Genomic DNA, 20,017 nt, shown 5'->3' on the forward strand with positions numbered 1-20,017 from the left:
AAATGCTGGGATCAATCAAAGAACAAATAAAGGGGCTTGCATACAATAAGGCAAAACCCCACAAGTCACCCCCTGCATATGAATAAGTAAAACACTATATATTAATAAAGAAGGCAAAGCCTCAATACTGATAGATGGACATCAGCAGAAAAACAAACAGAATGCACCAAAAACATACACAATAGTGCATAGGATTTCATAAATACCACGTAAGACCGGATAGAAGGTGCAAAGGGACTCAGCGGACAAGAGCAGATTCTGCAATCACAAAGGAGGCAGCCATAATGGAGGAAGGACAAGAAGGAACCCCCCACCCCTCGGGGGTGACTTCTATGTGGTTCTATATGGTAACACTGACGTGTCAGTCTGATGCCCCACATCAGTACTTTTATAACTTCACACTGCAATCGCTTGTGCTGAGCAGAGCGATGCTGCAGCATCGCAGGGATCAGCGAAAATGCACTGTGCCTGTGAATGTCGGCTCTCACAGGACGTGAGTCATGGCAGCGTCAGGGGTCATCAGTTGACCCCGCGCTACAATGGCGCCTCATAAGTGGTTAGCAGGTGCGGGGGACGCGACTGTGGACGTATATACACATCCAAGCTCATGAAGGTGTTAAGGACCACATCACATTTGAAGGGGCCTATATGACAGAAAATACCCAAAAGTGAGACCATTTTAAATCAATAAGGTGTAAGATGAAAAATAAAATAGCACTCACCATCCATATATTCAGGATTTATTGATCAGTCTTTAAAATCACGGGAGGAGCAGGAGAATAGCAGACGGTTCGTGTACAACACACACTTCATGAGGGAACTGTTGACGCAAAAATGAGACTTTGTAATACATTAGGCAAATCCGTTTCTTTCTCCTCCTGGACTTGATCCTTCATTTTCTAGTCATGGGTAAAATCCTTCTTCAGTGAATATAGATGTTCTTGTTACTGAGATGGGAGCTGAGTTGGTACTCATAAAGTTTTATGGTGACCTCTTATTGTCATTTTAGGGGGAATTGCAGCAGTATGTCTGTATCTGCCCCTAGTTCCTCATTCCTCTCATAGCCATAGAATTTTAAAGCACAAACTGTCACCTCATATCTCTTTAAAGGGAATCTGTGAGTAGGTTCTGGCCATGTAATCTGAAGACAGCATGCTGTAGAGGGGTTAAAACACATTTCAGACATGTCTCCGTGCTGTTTTTTTTCCTTGCAATGATTGTTTATAGTTTTTCCTTACTTGGTTGTTAGGATGTTTTTGGTATTCTAAAGATGCTATTGACATGAATTTCTCACCTTTTGTTGCTAACAGCTCATCCATTTCACACAGGCAAAGAAATCAAACCATAAATTCATTCTTCCTTTAGTCACATAATGTTTGCTAGTGCATATGCTGAAAAAAAGCCCCACACCGTGATGTTACTACCTCCAAACTTCACTGTTGGTATGGTGTTTTGGGCTGATAAGCAGTGCCTTATGGCTTCCAAAGATGATTTATATTATGTCATCCAAAGACTTTAATATTGGTCTCATCCGACCAGACTACATTCTCCCAGTGTTTCACAGGCTTGTTGTTGAGCAAACTTTAAATGCACTTGAATGTGCTTTTTCTTCAGCAGGGGAGTCTTACATGGTGATGGTGCATACAGGCAGCGAAGATTAAGTGCTTTACTTATTGTTTTGTTTGAAACAATTGTACATGCTGATTCCAGGTATTTCTGTAGCTCTCCACAAGTGGCTCTTGACTCTTGGACAACTCTTGTGATAATTCTTTTCACTCTTTTGTCTGAAATCTTGCGGCGTGCATCTTGTCGTGGCTGCTTCATAATGAAATATGTTCTTTTCACTTCTGGATTATGGCCCACCTGTGCTCACTAGAACCTTCAGTAGTTTAGAAATCCTTCTCTAACTAATGCCATCAGTATGTTTAGCAACAATGCGGTTTTAAAGGTCTTGAAAGAGCTCACTGGTTTTACCCATCATGTGATGTGTCTTGTGTGGCACCTTGGTAATGAGACAGCCTTTTTCTATGCCATCAGTTAAACCAGTTTGATTTCTTTGGTTGTGTGGATTGGATGTTGTGTGGATGGGTTGTTACAAACATCTGGTGAAAAATGCTTGTCAATGGCGCCTTTAGAAATATATTTACTTGGAAAATTGGTGTTGTTTTGAATATTAATTTCACCTGCTATAACTAATATATTTGTTTTTTATTTTCTTTTTTTGATAAATAACCAGATTTTTTTTTTGTCTTCTAGAAATATTTGCACGAATCACGTCATCGTCATGCTATGGCCAGAAAGAGAGGAGACGGAGGACGCTTCTTTTCTCCAAAAGAAAAGGAGGGTCATCATTTGCAGGTACATGCTGTAAATATATATACAGTATATGCTTTCTAGGTGGATGTTTCTTTATCTCAACTCTGGCTAACAGAGGGAGGTCCAAGCTGGAAAATCTCTCTGACATAGATAAATATACTCTTAAAGGGATCTGACATGATAATCAAACCTCGACCCCTAAAATTCTTACATTGGTAAGTAGCTCATTGAAAGATAGTCCGTCCAATCTTTACCTTTCTTAAATCTGCCACTGCATAGCTGAAAAGACTTCTTTAAATATAAGTGCAAATGAGTCTGTGGTGCGCTGAGTGCAATTGAAGTAATTCCTGAGTCCCTTCCTCCCTTGAGAAGACTGAAGCAGTTTGTTACCACTTCTCTCTTCTGTTTTACCAGCTACACAGCTTTCAATGAGCTCAATGTAGTGTACGGAATCAACATGACATGGTATCTGGAGCAGACCTGCTGTTGTAATATACCCAGATCAGTTCTGCCAGTGACTCATGTCACTGTATGTTGCATGTTGCTGCTTTCCCCTGTAACTGAAACTCCTTTACACTGTTATACAAGCTGTGCACTGACTACCTTACATTGTATCAGAGTGTCATATCTTCAGTGATGTCCCATAAAAAGATATAACGTGCACAGGTAAGAGATCCAATAATGAAATTATATAAATACACACAGCTCTGGCAAAAATTAAGAGACCATTTCCAAATTTTCGTTTTCTTTCATTTTTCTCTTTATAGGTATATTTTTGAGTAAAATGTAAATTATTATTTTATTCTATAAACTACTGACATCATGTTTCGAAATCTCCAAGCAACACATTTTGTATTTATTTTCTGAAAATGAGAAATGGTCAAAATAATAAGAAAATGCATTGCTTTCAGACTCCTCAAATAATGCAAAGAAAACAAGTTCAGAATCATTTAGAAACAACAATACTAATGTTTTAACTCAGGAAGAGTTCAGAAATCAATATTTTGTGGAGTAACCATGCTTTGTAATCACAGCTTTCATGCGTCTTTGCATGCTTTCCACCATTCTTTCACACTGCTTTTCAGTGACCTTATGCCACTCCTGGTGCATAAAATTTGAACAGTTCTTCTTAGTTTGATGGCTAGTGACTATCCATCTTGCTCTTGATTACATTCCAGAGGTTTTCAAAGGGGTTAAGGTCTAGAGATTGGGCTGACCTTGACTGGGTTTTGATGTGGTGGTCCTTCATCCACACATTGATTGACCTAGTTGTGTGGCATGGCGGATTGTCCTGCTGCAAAAACCAGTCCTCAGAGTTGGGGAAAATTGCCTGAGCAGAAGGAAGCAACTGTTTTTCCAGGATCACCTTGTATACGGCTTGATTCATACGTCCTTCACAAAGTTTAATCTGTCCAATTCCAGCCTTGCTGAAGCATCCCCAGATCATCACCGATCCTCCACCAAATTTCACAGTGAGTGCAAGACACTGTGGTTTGGACGCCTCTCCAGGTATTGTCTAACGATTAGACGACCAGGTGTTGTACTAAACTCAAAATTAGACTCATCAGGGAAGATTACCTTACTCTAGAAATAGGGCAGATTAAACTGTGCGAAGGACATATGCATCAAGCCACATACAAGGTTATCCTCATTATACACCTATAATAAGAAAAACTGAAAATTTGGATTTTTTTCCAGAGCTGTGTCTGTATATGTATATTTATAATTTTGTTATTGGATCTCTGATTTGTGTATGTTATATCTTTTTATGGGATATCACTGAAGATATGACACTCTGATATAATGTAAGGTAGTCAGTGCATAGCATGTATAACATTTGTGTATCCACTCAGTAAGTAAGCACCCCAAATGGACATTTAGGAAATGGCATATTCTGGATACGGAAATAACTTAATACGGTTTATTTATTTTTTTTAACAAAAACAGTTGATACTAAAAAAAATAAAATGTAATATCCCTCTGAATAATATATATATATATATATTTTTTTATGATTCAGGATGTGGAGTTTCAGTAAATTAAAAGATGGAGCCGATACAACGGTAAAAACTTTTTAAAAGCTGTTTTTTGTTTGTTTTGCTTGTTTGTTTAGGTCTTTACTCTCCTCTTTCTATTTCTGCAGGATTCATCTCAGGGAAGAGAAGTTTACATAGATGATACAACCGTTCTCGCAGCATCGTAAATGCAGCAGAGATGAAGCTGGAAAGTCGTGATATTAGAACTTCCACTCTTTGTCAGATTTATAACCTTCCTCATTATAGGTTTTACAAGATGGCACTGTTCCTCTCATTTAATGGGTTTCGTGTATAACTAACTTGTGCCAATGTGCTTCATTGAAGTTACAAATAATGAAGGGAGCTCTTACGTACCTCCTCCAACTCCAGCAGCACTTCTTTGCCACTACTTCTGTTTATGTTGACAGGCTGCAGTGGTGACATCACCACTGGAGCTTGTCAACAAAGGCAGGAACATGTGGATAGAGGAAGTACATCAACATTAAACTTATCATAAATGGTAAACCCCCTATACAGGGAAGCCATTATCAGAAAATTACATATTGTTTAAAGGGGTTCTTAAAAAATGTATTAAAATCACTCCTTGCGGATAATTCAAATTACAGCCCATCTTGGTCATATATCAAGACAGACTGCAATCTGAAGAAACAGCTCAGGCCGGTTTCACACATCCGGCTTTTCGCCGGTTTGGCAGAAGCGGCGCACGCCAGTACAGTGTATACAGTACAATGGCAGCGCAACAAGCGCCGGTCACATGCTGTCATGTGACCGGAGCATGTGGCCCGGAAGTTGCGGCGCTGCCACTGTACTGTATCATACTGTACTGGCATGCACCGCATCTGCCAAACCGGCGAAAAGCCGGATATGTGAAACTAGCCTCAGGAGACCTTTATCTCAACTGATAAAATCTTATTTACACTTGACTGAGGCTGGAGGAAAAAATCCTTTGTGCTGAGTCAGCCATAAGGAGATCTATTTCTTCTTCAGTCACATGCTTCTCAGCTAATGGAGTATGTGTGCGTATGATAGTTAAGATAACTTTCTCGGGATCTGTGTTTTTTAGACTCGATGACTTGTATGATCTTCTGTATGAGCTGTGTAATGGGTGGGCCATTTTATTTCATTTTTTGAGAACTTCAAGTCGATTTTTTGTTTTTTCTTATTTCACAATATTTATTAAAAAGCGGTGATGCCACACATCCGACTCTGCTGCTACAATGGTCACATTAACCCTTATAAATGCTAACTAGATGCTGCAGTACAAAAATAGGTTCTGAGTCTGTTCAGTGTGGCTATATATTTGTGGATTTACTGACATAACAGGATGTCAGGTCTCATTCAGACATCCGTGGCATGTAGTGTGGTATCTGTTTTTTTATTTTCACGGATACCACACAAACCAATTATAAAATATAGTGCTATTCACATGTCCTTTTTTTTTTCCCCACCAGCATGGATGACTAGGTCCAATACAAGTCTGAAACGTGAAACATACGTTCAGCACATGGATGGCATGCATGTGCTGTATGTGTTTAACATTGCAAAGTTTACGGGGAGATTTGAAATTTATTTAATGATCCAAAACACTGATGACGCAGTTCCATTTTTTTGTTTAGGTACATTTTTAAGCATGTTTGTCTTAATGAGGCTTTAGTGTTTAAAAAAAGCCCCAGTAGCCAGTGTGAAAATTTACAATATTTCTAGTTTTTATTTTTATTACAGATTGTGATATGGGAAAAGAAACCACACAATACATTATAAAGAGAACCTTTCATCACAACTTGGCATGTTAAAGACCTGCCCACAATGTCGATGTTCTACAGATTCTATGGATACCTTTGGTGAAGATATTTGCATATCGGTTGTTTGGGTTTTTTTTTTTTAATCCACATTTGAAATTTGTGTATAATTAACTTTTTGTGCATTGGAGCGGGACTGTGGGTAGGGTCTTTAGCTTTGTTCCGGCCATCTCCATGCCTCTGGTGTATGTACCTACTATTTTAAGGTTCGTGCAGCTGCTGCTTTTACTACAGGCTTCATTTCGGCATATTGATCTTCAGTAAGATACGGCACATGCACAGATTCATCCCCTGGCGTTCTTCAGTAAAATGGTGTTGGAGATGGCGCATGCACAGATTGAGATCTCTGCTCATGAAGTCAAGTGCTGATACTGTGCATGCACCAGCTCCATGTTTACTAAAGACTGCCTGGAGATGAACCTTTGCAAGCACTGTCCTTGGTGAAAACAGCAGCAGCACAAACTTTGAAAAAGGAGGCACATACAGACACCAGATGCAGGTAGAGAGCTGTGTCAGACCCGAAGACCCTATCCACAGTCCCACACCAAAGCACCAAAAGCTTAATATATCCAAACTTCAAATGTGGAATAAAGGAACAACCAGTATGCAGATTTCTTCACTAAAGACATCTAGTCAATCTGTATAACAGCACCATTATGACAATGTCTTTAACATGATAAATCAGGATGACTGGTTGTCTTTAACACAGAAACCTGATTTAAACAATATGTTATTTTCTGATGACCTTCAGGGAACCTTCCAGGTCCAATATGCACCCAGAACCACGAGCAGTTCTGTGTGTATATTGCTATTTCCTTCCTAACCGTCCCTGTATACACTAGCATAGATAGAGGGATCTTTAGAAAATGTATTTCTAAAGATCTTTAATCTTATGCTAATGAGCGCAGGGACTAGTCTCAAGGGCGATATGTATATATCTATACCCTGACTAGTCCGCCCTCTTAGTATGTTAGCACGCTCACAGGGGGATACTAACATGCTATTTAATGCAGTGTCACCAGCGGAAACGTGCGTACCTGTGTTCGCTGCTAACGCTCTTCTGAATACCGGGCACTTCCAGTCATGCATAACAGACCTCTTGAAGTTGGGACACGTACACCCGGCTTGATACTGCACATGACCACCCTTGTAGGCATACTAACATGCTAAGAGGCTGGCTAGTCGGGGGATATGACGCCATTGGGACTAGTCAATGTGCTGATTATCATAAGATAAAAGATCTTTAGAAATGCTTTTTCTAATGATGCCTTTATCTATGCTAGTATATACAGGTACAGTTAGGCAGGGATTAGCTATATGCGCCCAGAACTGCTCGTGGTTCTGAGTGCATATTACACCTGACAGATTCTCTTTAAGAATGAATTTTCCCCCATTCATGAATTTCTTAGAAATCTCTTATCACTTATTTAATTAGTTTGGTCTCTTTTTCAGCTTTATTTCAAGCACTGTATATACTTTAGTGGACTTCAGATTCTCAGTTGAAAAGGAAAAGTGCTTGTAAATCTATTAACTGATGATGTTATGAAATTTAGTTTTTATTATACAGCTACATCATTTTTCCTATGAGCATTTTTTTAATGAATGAATTTTCTTTTTTTTATTATAATAAATTAATTGACCTTTTTTTAATGAGTGAATTGACTAATATATTGTTCACTACAAGAGGGTCCTTATTTTGACTAGAAAACGGTCTGAAACATCGTTGTATATAATTTTTTAAGTTTCAAAACACATTTCTTCTTTTTAGATTGCAAAGTAATCTTTTCAGACTAAAAGATACACCTAAAGTATAGCTGAGATGGAAATATCTGATGAAATGTGGCACAATATATAAAAGGCTACATCTGTCACTTGCCAGCGGCAATGGCTTAAACAGCTGGCCTTGTCTCTCTCTGTATTCACTGTTCGACAGGTCTGTAGTACCAATCCAGCCCTAAAATGAGCTATTGAACTGATTAGTAAAGGGCTAGCTATTTCCAGGGAGGATGGGTTTAAACTAAGGCATTAAAAAATGGCAAAGCTTGGGAGTCTATATTGGCAATACATTTACCTAGTCCACATTTATCACTTATAAATGTGCCGGCACTGTTTTTGGTAACCTTTTTATCCTTATATTCTTCACAATATCATTTTCTTTTATCCACTGTAAAAACATGTAATAGAAAATGTTCTGAATTTGTCACAGGAAAAATATATTTGTACCATGTTAGCCAGTAGCTAGAGAAATAGTTAAGAGTGGTATCTGAGGACTTTACTAATTTTGACTATTTTTCTGAATTTAACCCATAATGTACTCTATCTACACCTGCTGCTTTGTTGAAAAGTGCTTCTATATGCCCCAGAAATTGCAGAAGCTCACTATTGAAAATCGTTTGACAGTTTAGGCTCCTGTCCACATTGATCACATTTATATGAATTTCTGCATGTTTTATCTTAAAGGGAACCTGCCACCAGGTTTTTCCCTTATGAGCTGCAGCCACCACAAGAGAGCCCTTATACACAGTATTCTGGAATGCAATATATAAGAGCCCAAGCGGCTCTGTATAAAGTAAAAAATATCTTTTATCATACTCATCTAGGGTCCGGTTTGATGGGTGTCACTGCTCCAGGTCCGGCGCCTCCTCAATTTTCCGCGATAGTTATCCTCCTGCCCAGCCCCATGTGGATGACGCATCCTACACCATTCACACAGAGGCCTACATTGCGCTAATGCGTATGCGCTCTTTGATCTGCCCGGCTGAGGGCAGATCAAAGTATTGTAGTGTGCATGCATGGACAGTCATTGATCTTTCTGCACACGTGCATTACAGTACTTTGCCGTCAGCAGGACAGATGAAAATGCGCATGCGAAGGAACGCAATGGAAGCCTCTTGTGTGGATGACATAGGATGTGTCATGCACACAGGGCTGGGCAGGAGGATGGAGACTGCACAGGATAGAGGAGGAGCTGGACCGAGAGCAGTGACACTCACTGGACTGCCCCCTAGATGAGTAATATAAAGGTGTTTATGTTGTACAGGCCAGCCTGGGCTCTTATATACAGTATTCTAGAATACTGTATATATAAGAGCTCACTGGTGGTGGCCGCAGCTCATAAGTGAAAAACCTGCTGACAGGTTTAAAGTCCTCAAATAGAGTTGTAATGATATAAATTTTGATGAAATATGACAAGAAGAACTTTCTGTATTCTGAAACTTATTTCAAACTCAGTAAGTTTTCCTTGTGTGAAGATGTCACTATAAAATTTGCATGTGGGATGTTATATTTCTGACATTGGATTTGTCTGAAGAATCAGAGCAGACATCAATTTATGCATTTGTTACTTAACAAAAGAATTGTACATATCTTCTTTTTATTTTATATGATATTTTTTTCAGATGGTCTTTTTTGTTTCCTTTTTTTAATTAGCTGTATTTGTAAGTACTGTGTACCTTGGCCAGCTAATAATAAAATCTTTATAAACCCACTGATGACAATTAATCTTCATTTTATGAGCAGATGACGTGTGTAGTAATTAAACACAGAGGATGTTATAAATGGCAGGAATATCCTACTATAGTAAAAGATGTAGTTATGTAATTCACACATTGTAGTTATTAAATATATCGGCAGTAGCTTTCTCTCTGGAATTCAATGACAGAAGCACATATTTTTGGCCAGTGTTAAGATGGAAGTGGAGCCCAAATCTGCTTCTAATGTATTTCATATATGCCAGTCTTTGTTTTGGAGTAAAGATGTACGTTACCTTCATGTCCCCCCCCCACCCCTTCCCTCCAAAAAAAAAAAAAAATTTTTGGACGTAGCGGGACACATTTTAGTTGTGTCCTGAAGGACTTTCCATGGGGAAATTGTTTACTTCATATGTTAGAAATGTGGTGGTTTAGTTTTATACCTTAACCTCTTTGCCTCATGACGTACTGGGTATGTCATAGATCGTGTCTGGTTAATCCCTGCCGGCTGCCGCGGGCAGCCAGCAGCAATCCGTGCACATGTAAGCTGATTTGACAGCTGACATGTGCGACCATCCGGCACGAGTGGGTCCGGGACCCACTCGCACCTGTTAAACCCTTACATTTCGCAGTCAAAATGTGACAGTGAGATGAAACAGCGCGCCGCGGTAAGCATTCACTTACCTAGCGCCATCGGAAGTCACGTAATGTGATCCCGTGGGTCCGATAATAGCACAGGGTCATGTGCTGACTCCTGTTGCTATCATGAGTCAGTTCCTCTTACACCCGGCAGAGGGCCGTGTGTGAGAGGAGAGCTGCTTTTCTGCAGATCCGAGCAATGCTACTCTGATCTACAGACAGGAATAATCAATCAGACTATAGTGGAAAAAAGTTTTCAAAAATGAAAAAAGAAAAATCAAAAAACCTAAAAGATGAAATCACCCCCTTTTGCCCCATTGAAAAAAGGGTTAAAAAAATAGATCCTGAAAAATGACGACAATGCTACGGATCGCGGAAAATGACGCAAAAAGTGCGCCTTTTTTTTTTTTACAAACTTGTGAATTTTTTTAACCCCTTAGTTAAAAGGTAGCCTATAGATGTTTGGTGTCTACAAACTCGTACTGACCTTTAGGCATCACACCAACACATCGGTTTTACCATATATTGTACATTGTGAATCAAATATCCCAAAAACAATCGGGCAGTCACACTTTTTTTGCAATTTTTTCGCACTTGGATTTTTTGTGCGTTTTCCAGTACACTATATGGTAAAACTAATGGTTTTATTCAAAAGTACAACTTGTCCCGCCAGAAATAAGCCCTTATATGGCAAAATTGATGGAAAAATAAAAAAGTTACAGCTCTCGGAAGAAGGGGAGGGAAAAAAAACAAAACGGAAAATTACCTGGGGGTAAAGGGGTTAATAGTCTAGATGGAACATTAACACCTTCACCCCTAGCCAGTTTTTTCAATCACCCTTGACAGCACCACGAAGAGAGGGGATCCGCCCTTCAATTACAGGAAACCTACTGAATAAAAGGGCAGTAACTTTCCCATGCATCAGTTTGGCTTCCTGTCCTTAGAGGGGGAACCTCTGAAGAAGCAGTAAAAAAAAAAACAACAGATGGGTCATTCATAGTTACATTGTTACTTAGGTTGAAAAACGACCTAGGTCCATCTAGTTCAACCTTCAGAAGTATAATAAATCTAGGCACCTGAACACTTTTATAAAAAAAAAAAGAGATCTTCAAATTGGAGGCCAGAGATCAACAATAAATATGCTGTTTCCAAACTGTTATATGGCGGACTTAGATCTGAAGGACTCTTATTACCATGTGCCTATACATGAAAGATACCAGAAATTTCTCAGGGTGGCCTTATACATAGGGAACAGTAAGACACTTCCAGTACAGAGCCATGCAGAAAAACTAACAATCTAGTCCCTTCTTTGGTGGCAAAGGATAGAGAATCTTAACAAGGAATATCCTGGTTAAATCCAGTCTCAAGTACAATCACTACAGACGCTGGGGGGAGCTCATTTACAGGATCTCTTGATCCATGGAGGATGGTCAGAAATGGAGAAATCGGCTTCCTCAAACATGAAGGAATTACTGGCAGTTGAGCATGCTGTAAGGGGTCTCCTACCTATTTGGTAAATTGCCATGTGAGATTCTTTTCGGCCAAAATGGTGACTGTGGCCTATCTCAATCATCAGGGATGGACTCGATCCAGTACCTTGATGGAAGTGACCGACCCTATATTTCAGCCAGCAGAGAAACCTCTCTCTTTAACAACCTTGCCAATAGAAGATAAAGAAAACCGCAAACAAGACTTCTTGAGCCGCAATCGGCTGAAGCAGGGAGAATGGAGTCTAAATCCATTTTCAGTCAGATTGTTTACTAATGGGGTTGGACAGAAATAGACCTTTTCATGAACAGACAAAACAGAAAAGTAGTAACATTTTGTTTTCTGAACCCCAGAGAACATCCTCACTCGGTGGACTCTTTTCTGATCAAATCGTATTTCAGTCTGGCATATGCGTTTCCACCAGTGATTCTAATTCCAGCTGTACAAAGGAAGATCAAGGAGGATGAAGCAAGGGTCATCCTAACAGCACCTTTTTTGGACCAAAAGACCATGGTTTTTCTGACTAAGGAAATTGTCCATCACCGACCCATGCTTGCTTCCAGAGATCCCGAACCTGCCCTCCCAGGGGAACATGCAACATCCTCAAGTAGCCAGCCTACACTTAATGGCATGGAATTTGAAAGGTCATTGTTAGAGGAGAAGGGATGTTCGCCAAATCTAATTGCTACCTTGTTCCAGAGTAGGAAGCCGATCACCACAAATATTTATGACAGGACTTGGAAAAAATTCTTTGCCACCTCGGGTACTAAGCTTGGCGATGGGGTTCCAATCAGGTCTGTTTTGGAGTTCTGAGAGGGTTGGATTTAGGTCTCTCTATCAACACTCTAAAAGTCCAGGTGTCAGCATTAGGGGCCCTGTGAAACTATAACTTAACAGATAACTGGGGGGTGACTTGGTTTATTAAAACCTGCTCTAGATCAATAGCTATTTCTAGACCAAGGTTCCCTCTGTGGAATTTCAATCTGGTATTGGCAGCCCTGACCTCGCCTCTTTTTGAACCCATTATCAATTAAGCAGCTCTCATTTAAGACCGTTCTCTTGGTAGCCTTAACATCAGCCCGTAGGGCGAATGATATTCAGGCCCTATCTATAGAACCTCCTTTCATTCAGATTTCAGATGGCAGAATCATTTTGAGACCTGATTAAGTATATCTCCCTTAAGGTAGCCTCCAAGTTCCATAGAACTCAGGAAGTGTTTCTTCCTTGCTTTTGTAACCCTAAATATCAGAAGAAGAAACTACATACTCTAGAAGTTCAGAGGTGTCTTATAAAGTACATGGAGGTCACAAGGCCTTGGAGAAGATAAATCCTTATTTGTCACCTTTCAGGGTCGGAAAAAGGGGCTTAGGGCTTCTAAATGTACACTTGCCAGATGGATTAGGAAGGCCTCTATTCTATTCTGTGACTGGCGAGATGGTTCTAGAGGGGTTGAAAGCGCATGCCACAAGAGCCGTGGCAACCTCCTGGATGGAGAAGGCTGTTGTATCCATCAAGAAGATTTGTAATATATTCCCTCCCTTCACACGGGTGTATAAAAAAAAATCATATACGATATATAGCATTCGCTGGTGTGGCTATGTACATAAGTAATGTCAGGCTGGAAGATAAATACCGTGCAGGACGTATGTGAAGAGAAGTAAATACCCTCAGGAAGGAGCCCCTGGCGAAATGTGCGTTAGGGAATTTACTCCTCTTCACATACGTCCTGCACAGTATTAAATTCTGTCCCTATCTGGCTGCTTTGTTTTGTTCTGCTGCATCCCTGTGTGAATATTTCATTGGGCTTTCAGTTTATCTCATCCACTAATGTTATTGAGATCTGTCCATTGGAAATTTTCTTCCTTTATGCCCAACTACTTTGCAGGGCCAACCACATAACCCTGTATTACCACAGGTATATAGTGTTTGCAGCAATTCTTTATGGCTAATTTTGAATGTACCTTTCAGAGATTGTGCAATATCCATTTTTTGCATGTCCTACTATTTTGATTTGTTTCCTTTGTATATCGTATTTTTCGGACCATAAGACGCACTTTTTTTCCCCCAAATTTTGGGTATTTACTCCTCTTCACATATGTCCTGTACGGTATTTATCTTCCAGCCTGACATTGCTTATATACATAGCCACATCACCGAATGCTATATATCGTATATGATTTTTATATATAATATATATACACTGTGTGTGTGTGTGTTTCTTTGACCAACCATGTGGATTAATTTCCTATATTGCACAACAGTGACCTCTGGTGACCAATTTTGAGAAATCTATTTCTTGGACAATTTTTGTATACTTCTTCAGGCTCTGTGCAATATATTCACTAATTATTTGTTCTCATACAGTATTATTGCACATCTGGGTTGGTGCAAAATGTTTTTTTTATTTTTGGGCTGGGCAATAGATATGTTGAACCTTATATTTATTATGATATATTTGCACTAGCCTGAAGATACATTATATGTATACGTTTTCTTGGACCCATATAATTTGGGTCAACTTGGCAACTTCGTTGCACAACAGTGACTTCTAGTGATCAATTTTTTTGAGAAATCTAGGACAAAATTTATTTTTTTTTCCAACAATATTTAATGGATATTCGTTATCTCTTAATTGCATTTTTCAAAATATGCCTTTCTGGTATAAACATGTGATTATTATATGGATGACATGATGAAGAGGAATGTTCATTGCATATCCCCCAATTTGTTCATTGTAATTATTTTTGTTTGCTTAATTTTAATTACTTTAATAAAGGAAAATCTTTTATAAAAAGAGAATAACCTTTTTGGCCTTAAACTCAATTTGCTCTTATAGGTGTAGATGTTAGAGGAGTTAAATAGGAAAAAAAAAATTTAAGCAAAAAATGTGGCCATGATGCATTTATGGGGGGGGGATCTGCTGCTGACACTGATAGGAGGGGTATCTTGGGCCCCATCTTGGTATTTATTTGGCCAATCCTGGTATATATGTGGCATTTCCTGGTATATACACTGGAGATCAAGAACAAGATAAAATTTCCTAACTGTTAATGTCATTGTGTAGTCCTATGTGATTAGTCTAATGTGAGTAAACTCGCAGTATTTTAAGGTTATTTAATAAATCAAATTTTTTCAAAAGCACATAATAAAAATGTAAAACAGATAAATGGAAAAGAACACTGATGAAAATTAGAGAACATTTTCAGCTACCTGCAAGTTATTGGTGTTAATCTGGCACCTGGTGCTAAGTTCCTTAATTATCTGACAAACCTTGTTAAACTGGCAGCCTAACTTTCCAATTTGAACGGACTTTGCAAAAATGGTGTGCCGTTCCAAAGTGACAGAAACCCTCTGTCAGCAGGTTGTCCGGAAAAAGGCCAAAGGTTGTGACCCTATCAGCCATAGCAAGAGAAGTTGGTCGTTCCAAGTCTGTGATTTTTGAGAATATTGCATCTTTACAACATCACAAAATCAATTCCCCCCAAGAAGACCGATCACCCTTGAAAAAATATGCAAGAGAGGACAGGATAATGTGGAAAATCTCCATGGGTAATCGTTTCAACACTGAAGCTGGAGTTGCTTGCAGTTTAGCACTGAACAGGGAAGGATTTGTCTCATCAGACAGTGTCATGATGTTTAAGAGTATTTAGACTGAAATCCCACTCTGCAGTGACCAAACCTCATTTGCAGAATGAATCAAAAGGCTAGATTCACCTTTGGTGAGGAGCATTGTTGTGTGGACAGAGGAGAAGTGCTCCACAGTTAGTTTTATTGAGGAAATCAAGTTTAATGTATTTGGGTCTGATGGGAAACATGTTTGTCAACAAACTGGGGAAAGACGGAACTCTGTGTCTTAAGAAGACACTGAAAGGTGGTGGAGGAAGGGTCATGGTTTGGGGAATGCTTTCTTCAGCAAGTGTTGGACCTCTCATACAGCTACATGGCAAAGTAAATGCAAGTGTGGATCAGAACCTTCTTCAACAACACGTGGTCCTTTCCTTACGTTCATCACTTATCCAGCAATTTTCATGCAGGACAATGCCCCCTGTCACACAGCAAACCAGGTAAAGCAGTTCCTTGAAACAGAAAACATTGAAACAATGAAATTGCCAGCTCAGATTCCTGATCTAAACCCAATAGAAAACCTCTGGATAATCCTTGGTGACAAAATTATGACCAAGAAATCCACAACAGTCAAAGCACTGTGGAAGAGACTGTAAGAACAGTTGACTAAAACCCCACCAGAGCAGTGTGAGAGACTACTGATGTCCTGTTGCCATAGATGTGCGGAAGTCATTCAAAGCAAAGGCCTGTACACTTCCTACTGATTAGTGACTGTTGTTACCTTCAGAATATTTACTTAGAATCTTTCTCTGTGTTACAGTCATTGTTGTTCTCTGATTATGATCATCATGTTTTGGGCAAAATAAACGTTTTAGGGTACTTTCACACTACATTTTTTTTTAACATGCGTCCTGAACGTTTTTTTAACACAAAAATAGATCCAGTACAAATGCGTTTTCATTTCAATGCATTTGCAATGGACTCGCGTCAACATGCGTTCACATGCGGGTTGTGTGCGGTACAGTCAGGATCCAGTGACTTGCAGCATTTTAACTTTTTTCAAAAACTCGTGCATTTGCAGGCTGTCAGGTCGTGTTCCACTGACTTCTGATCACATGACTCCAATGCCCGCCCATAAACTGCAAGTGAAAGGATCCTGTAAAATAACACTTGCATTTGCATGCGTTCAACAGGATCCAGTCATAGGCGGTTTGTGCTTTTTTGACGTCCGTCAAAAAAACGTATTGCGAAAGTACCCTTATGCTCATAAACTTTGGATCTTTGGTAAAACACTGCTCTAGTGGCATGGTGTACCCCTTACAAAAAAACCTTCAAATGTTGATCAATGTAGATTACATTATTTCTGAAAAAAAGCAAGTGATCATACATTGTTCTCTAATTTTGATCTCCAGTGTATGTCACCCATCCTGGTATATACACTAATCACAAAAAGTTAGGGATACTTGGCTTTTGGTGAAATTTCAGGATGATCCATAAAATACTCTAACCATTTCAGGTGAACTTAATGTGACCTCTAAACTTTTGAATGTACATGTCCAACTGTTCATGTGTTTCAGTACGTTTTGCACAACTTGCTGTTCTCCAACAAGGATATTAATGACAAAATTCACAACAGGTGTTTGATCCATGAATCGCCCAATACATTTCAGGGTTCAATTAGAATTGGTATTTAAACAGTTCTCATCATCATGCTGTTCACATTTTGACATCATGAGATAAAGATGATACTTAACAATTGCTCAACAGTACCTCATCATTGCAAGGATTAAAGCAAAATGTTCTCAGATGAAAGAGGCCATTGAGCTCAGAGTGTCATCAGCAGGTTGCAACAAAGATGCAGAGCAAATCAAAGAGTCACAGAAAAGCATAGAAGTGGATATCATTTGGCCACATACCACACTAATATCCTTTTCATTGTGAACAATGCCTTTCGGAACTGTATGATGACTGCCACACAACTCCAATCACATTTAAGCGAGGTGAAAGGCACCCAAGTGTCATGTCAGACCATTTGAAACCAATTACATCAGCGTGGTGTGCCTGCTAGATGACCTGCAAGGGTTCCTGACCACACCACCAGGCACAGGTGTCATCATCTTGCTGAATGAGAGACTAGTAGACCTCAGTGCTGTTCACTGATAGAAGTTGATTCACGCTGAACAGATATAATGTCCACCAATGATGATGGGGTCATTAAGGAGAGCGCTATGCGGCAGCCACTGTTGTCACCACATGAGCCTTTGGTGGTGATTGGAGTTACAGTGTGGGCCGGTGTGTCTAGTTAATACAGAACTGGCCTACACTTAGTGAATGATACAGTGACAAGCCCCCTATTACTTCAATATCAAGAATCCAGTCATTGTGCCACTGCTTGAACAACACAGGCCAAATTTCATCTTCATGGCAACAATGCTCCAGCTCATTGATAAGGGGCGGACAAATAAATTTCCCTTCTCTCTACCCCCTCCCCCTCTCCCCCCCCCTTCTCCTTTTACCTTTTGCACTCATACCCTGGTTCATTTTGACCACCCTATCTTTGTACTTTAGATATATAGGGTTATTAAAGGGTAAGAACAGGGAAAGCCACCGTAGAGCGGGGAGGTGAAAATAACATTAGGCCCATCTCCGCTGGTAGGTAGGAGCTATAAGATAGGAGTCAACAGGGAGAGAAAGATAGATGGATGTTTTTTGTTTCCATGTCTGTTAATATCATCTAAGGTTTGTTATGTATAGATATCTTATGGCAGCACTCTGTGAATTTCACTTTGATGTATGTGTTTATAATTTTAAAATTTATAATTAAAAGCTATATTTTATATTTGGAGTAAATCCCCCCCCAAATTTTATTTGTCTGGCGACTCCAATATATTTATCATATTGATAATAGTTGATTGAGCTTATTGATATTGCATCATTAAGAAACGGCTGCCGGAGAGTGGGGTACCTCAAATGGAGTGGCCTACACTTTCTGCAGACCTCAATCCCATAGGGGATCAGCTAAGTCGACATGTAGAGGCTCGTAACTCTATATTCCAGAATCTCAATGACCTGAGGGCCGCTCTTCAAGAAGAGTGGGATGCCATGCCTCAACAGACAATAACTCTACTTGTGAACAGCATGCATGAAACATTATTGTAAAACTGTAATTGATCCTCAAGACCACATAATTTGAGCCATTGGCATATTTTTTTTTTTGGGAGGGATGTTATACCCATGACTGTTGTTGGCTATTGTTTCAATAAATTGTTTTAGATCGTTAAATCACCATTGCATACTTCTTTCTACTTAAATGCCCTACTTTCATGAAAAAATATGACTGTAGTGTGAACTTTTTACATTTTCTATAAATTTCACACGAAAGCCAAATATCCCTAACATTTTGTGAGTAGTGTATATATACACTATTAGTGTATGTATGTATACAGTGTGGACATATCTTGTCCACCGCCATTAACTTGAGAACGGCGGCAGCTATAGGCATAGAAGTGGTGTCTAGGTATAGTAAAGTAGCCATGCGCTACGCAAAGAAACCACCTATAGCGCCACCTGGTGGAAAACAACGGAGTTCACGTTTTTATCTCGAAAACGGAACAAGATAGAGCTAAAAAGTAAATTAAAAAATTGTAGGGCATCATCAATTCAATACGAATCGACACCTTGCATACAGAAATGCTATGAAATGAAACCCATGACCCTCCCCAAAACATTGAATGCTGGTCACGCATAGGGAGCTCATTTAACTTTGATGCTCAAAGTGGCCACCGTCCACTGCAATGCACATCTGGACAGTGAGCGAGCAGCCCAAAAACAGTGTGCCGAATTGGAGTTGTCACAATTGTTCCACAGACTAGCAATAACTGTTCAATATAGCCACCATCATGCATGGTGATCATGTTCATCCTATGTAGAACATGCTCGACACTTGTGTGTAACATGTTTGGTGGGATGCTGCGCACTTCCAAAATGATGTTGTCTTTGAGGTCAGCCAAGGTGTCGACATTTCCTCGATAAACACGCTCTTTCAAGTATCCCCACAACCAGAAATCACAAGGATTGAGATCGGGCGAACGCGGTGGCCATGCGTTAGGAAAGGAGCGACTCAAAATCCTGTCATCCTAAAAATGTGCACGCAGAACCTTCTTCACACGATTTGCAATGTGAGGAGGTGCTCCATCATGCAGGAAGGTGGTTGTCTGAAGACACTGTCTCTGTTGGGGTTGCAGAACGACCACTGTTTCCAGCATTGCCTTGTATCTCGCTGCTGTCATGGAACAGGTAGCATCCCCAGTTGGCCTCATTTCTTTGTAAAAGAACGGTCTGAGAATGAATGATGAGGTGAAGCCACAACAATCAGTTACCTCTGGCGAATACAGCGGAACCCCCTCAACTGCATGCAGATTTTCGGTAGCCCATATGCGACAGTTTTGTGTGTTCACCGTTCCATTCAGGTAAAATTGCGCTTCGTCGCACCACAGAACATTCCATGGCCAATTGCCATCCACTTCCACTCTCACCAGAAACATAAATGCAAATGTCGCGCAGGTATCATTGTCATGAGGAAGAAGTTGTTGATGGCTAATTTTGAATGGGTATGCCCGCAAGACCTTTCAGAGAAATTTCCACACTGTGCTGTACGGTAGCCCCAATTGCCTGGAAACATTGCATGCACTGCTGTTCCCGGGAG

The 20,017-nt window shown here is 39.9% G+C and overlaps 1 protein-coding gene across 7 annotated transcripts in view; it reads left to right on the top strand.

Annotated features, from left to right (window-relative positions):
- NFYA (nuclear transcription factor Y subunit alpha) overlaps window positions 1-9,638 on the top strand; it is a 69,354-nt gene extending 59,716 nt beyond the window's left edge. For all 7 annotated transcript variants that reach the window (XM_075335762.1, XM_075335767.1, XM_075335765.1 and 4 more), the window contains 3 exons: window positions 2,257-2,358; window positions 4,337-4,379; window positions 4,460-9,638. In XM_075335762.1, coding sequence (XP_075191877.1) covers window positions 2,257-2,358; window positions 4,337-4,354 — 120 coding nt within the window. In that variant the 3' untranslated portion in view covers window positions 4,355-4,379; window positions 4,460-9,638. The remainder of the gene's footprint in view (window positions 1-2,256; window positions 2,359-4,336; window positions 4,380-4,459) is intronic.
- The last annotated feature ends 10,379 nt before the right edge of the window (window positions 9,639-20,017 follow it).

The sequence above is a fragment of the Anomaloglossus baeobatrachus genome, chromosome 2 (assembly GCF_048569485.1).
Source record: "Anomaloglossus baeobatrachus isolate aAnoBae1 chromosome 2, aAnoBae1.hap1, whole genome shotgun sequence".
Classification (NCBI taxonomy): domain Eukaryota; kingdom Metazoa; phylum Chordata; class Amphibia; order Anura; family Aromobatidae; genus Anomaloglossus; species Anomaloglossus baeobatrachus.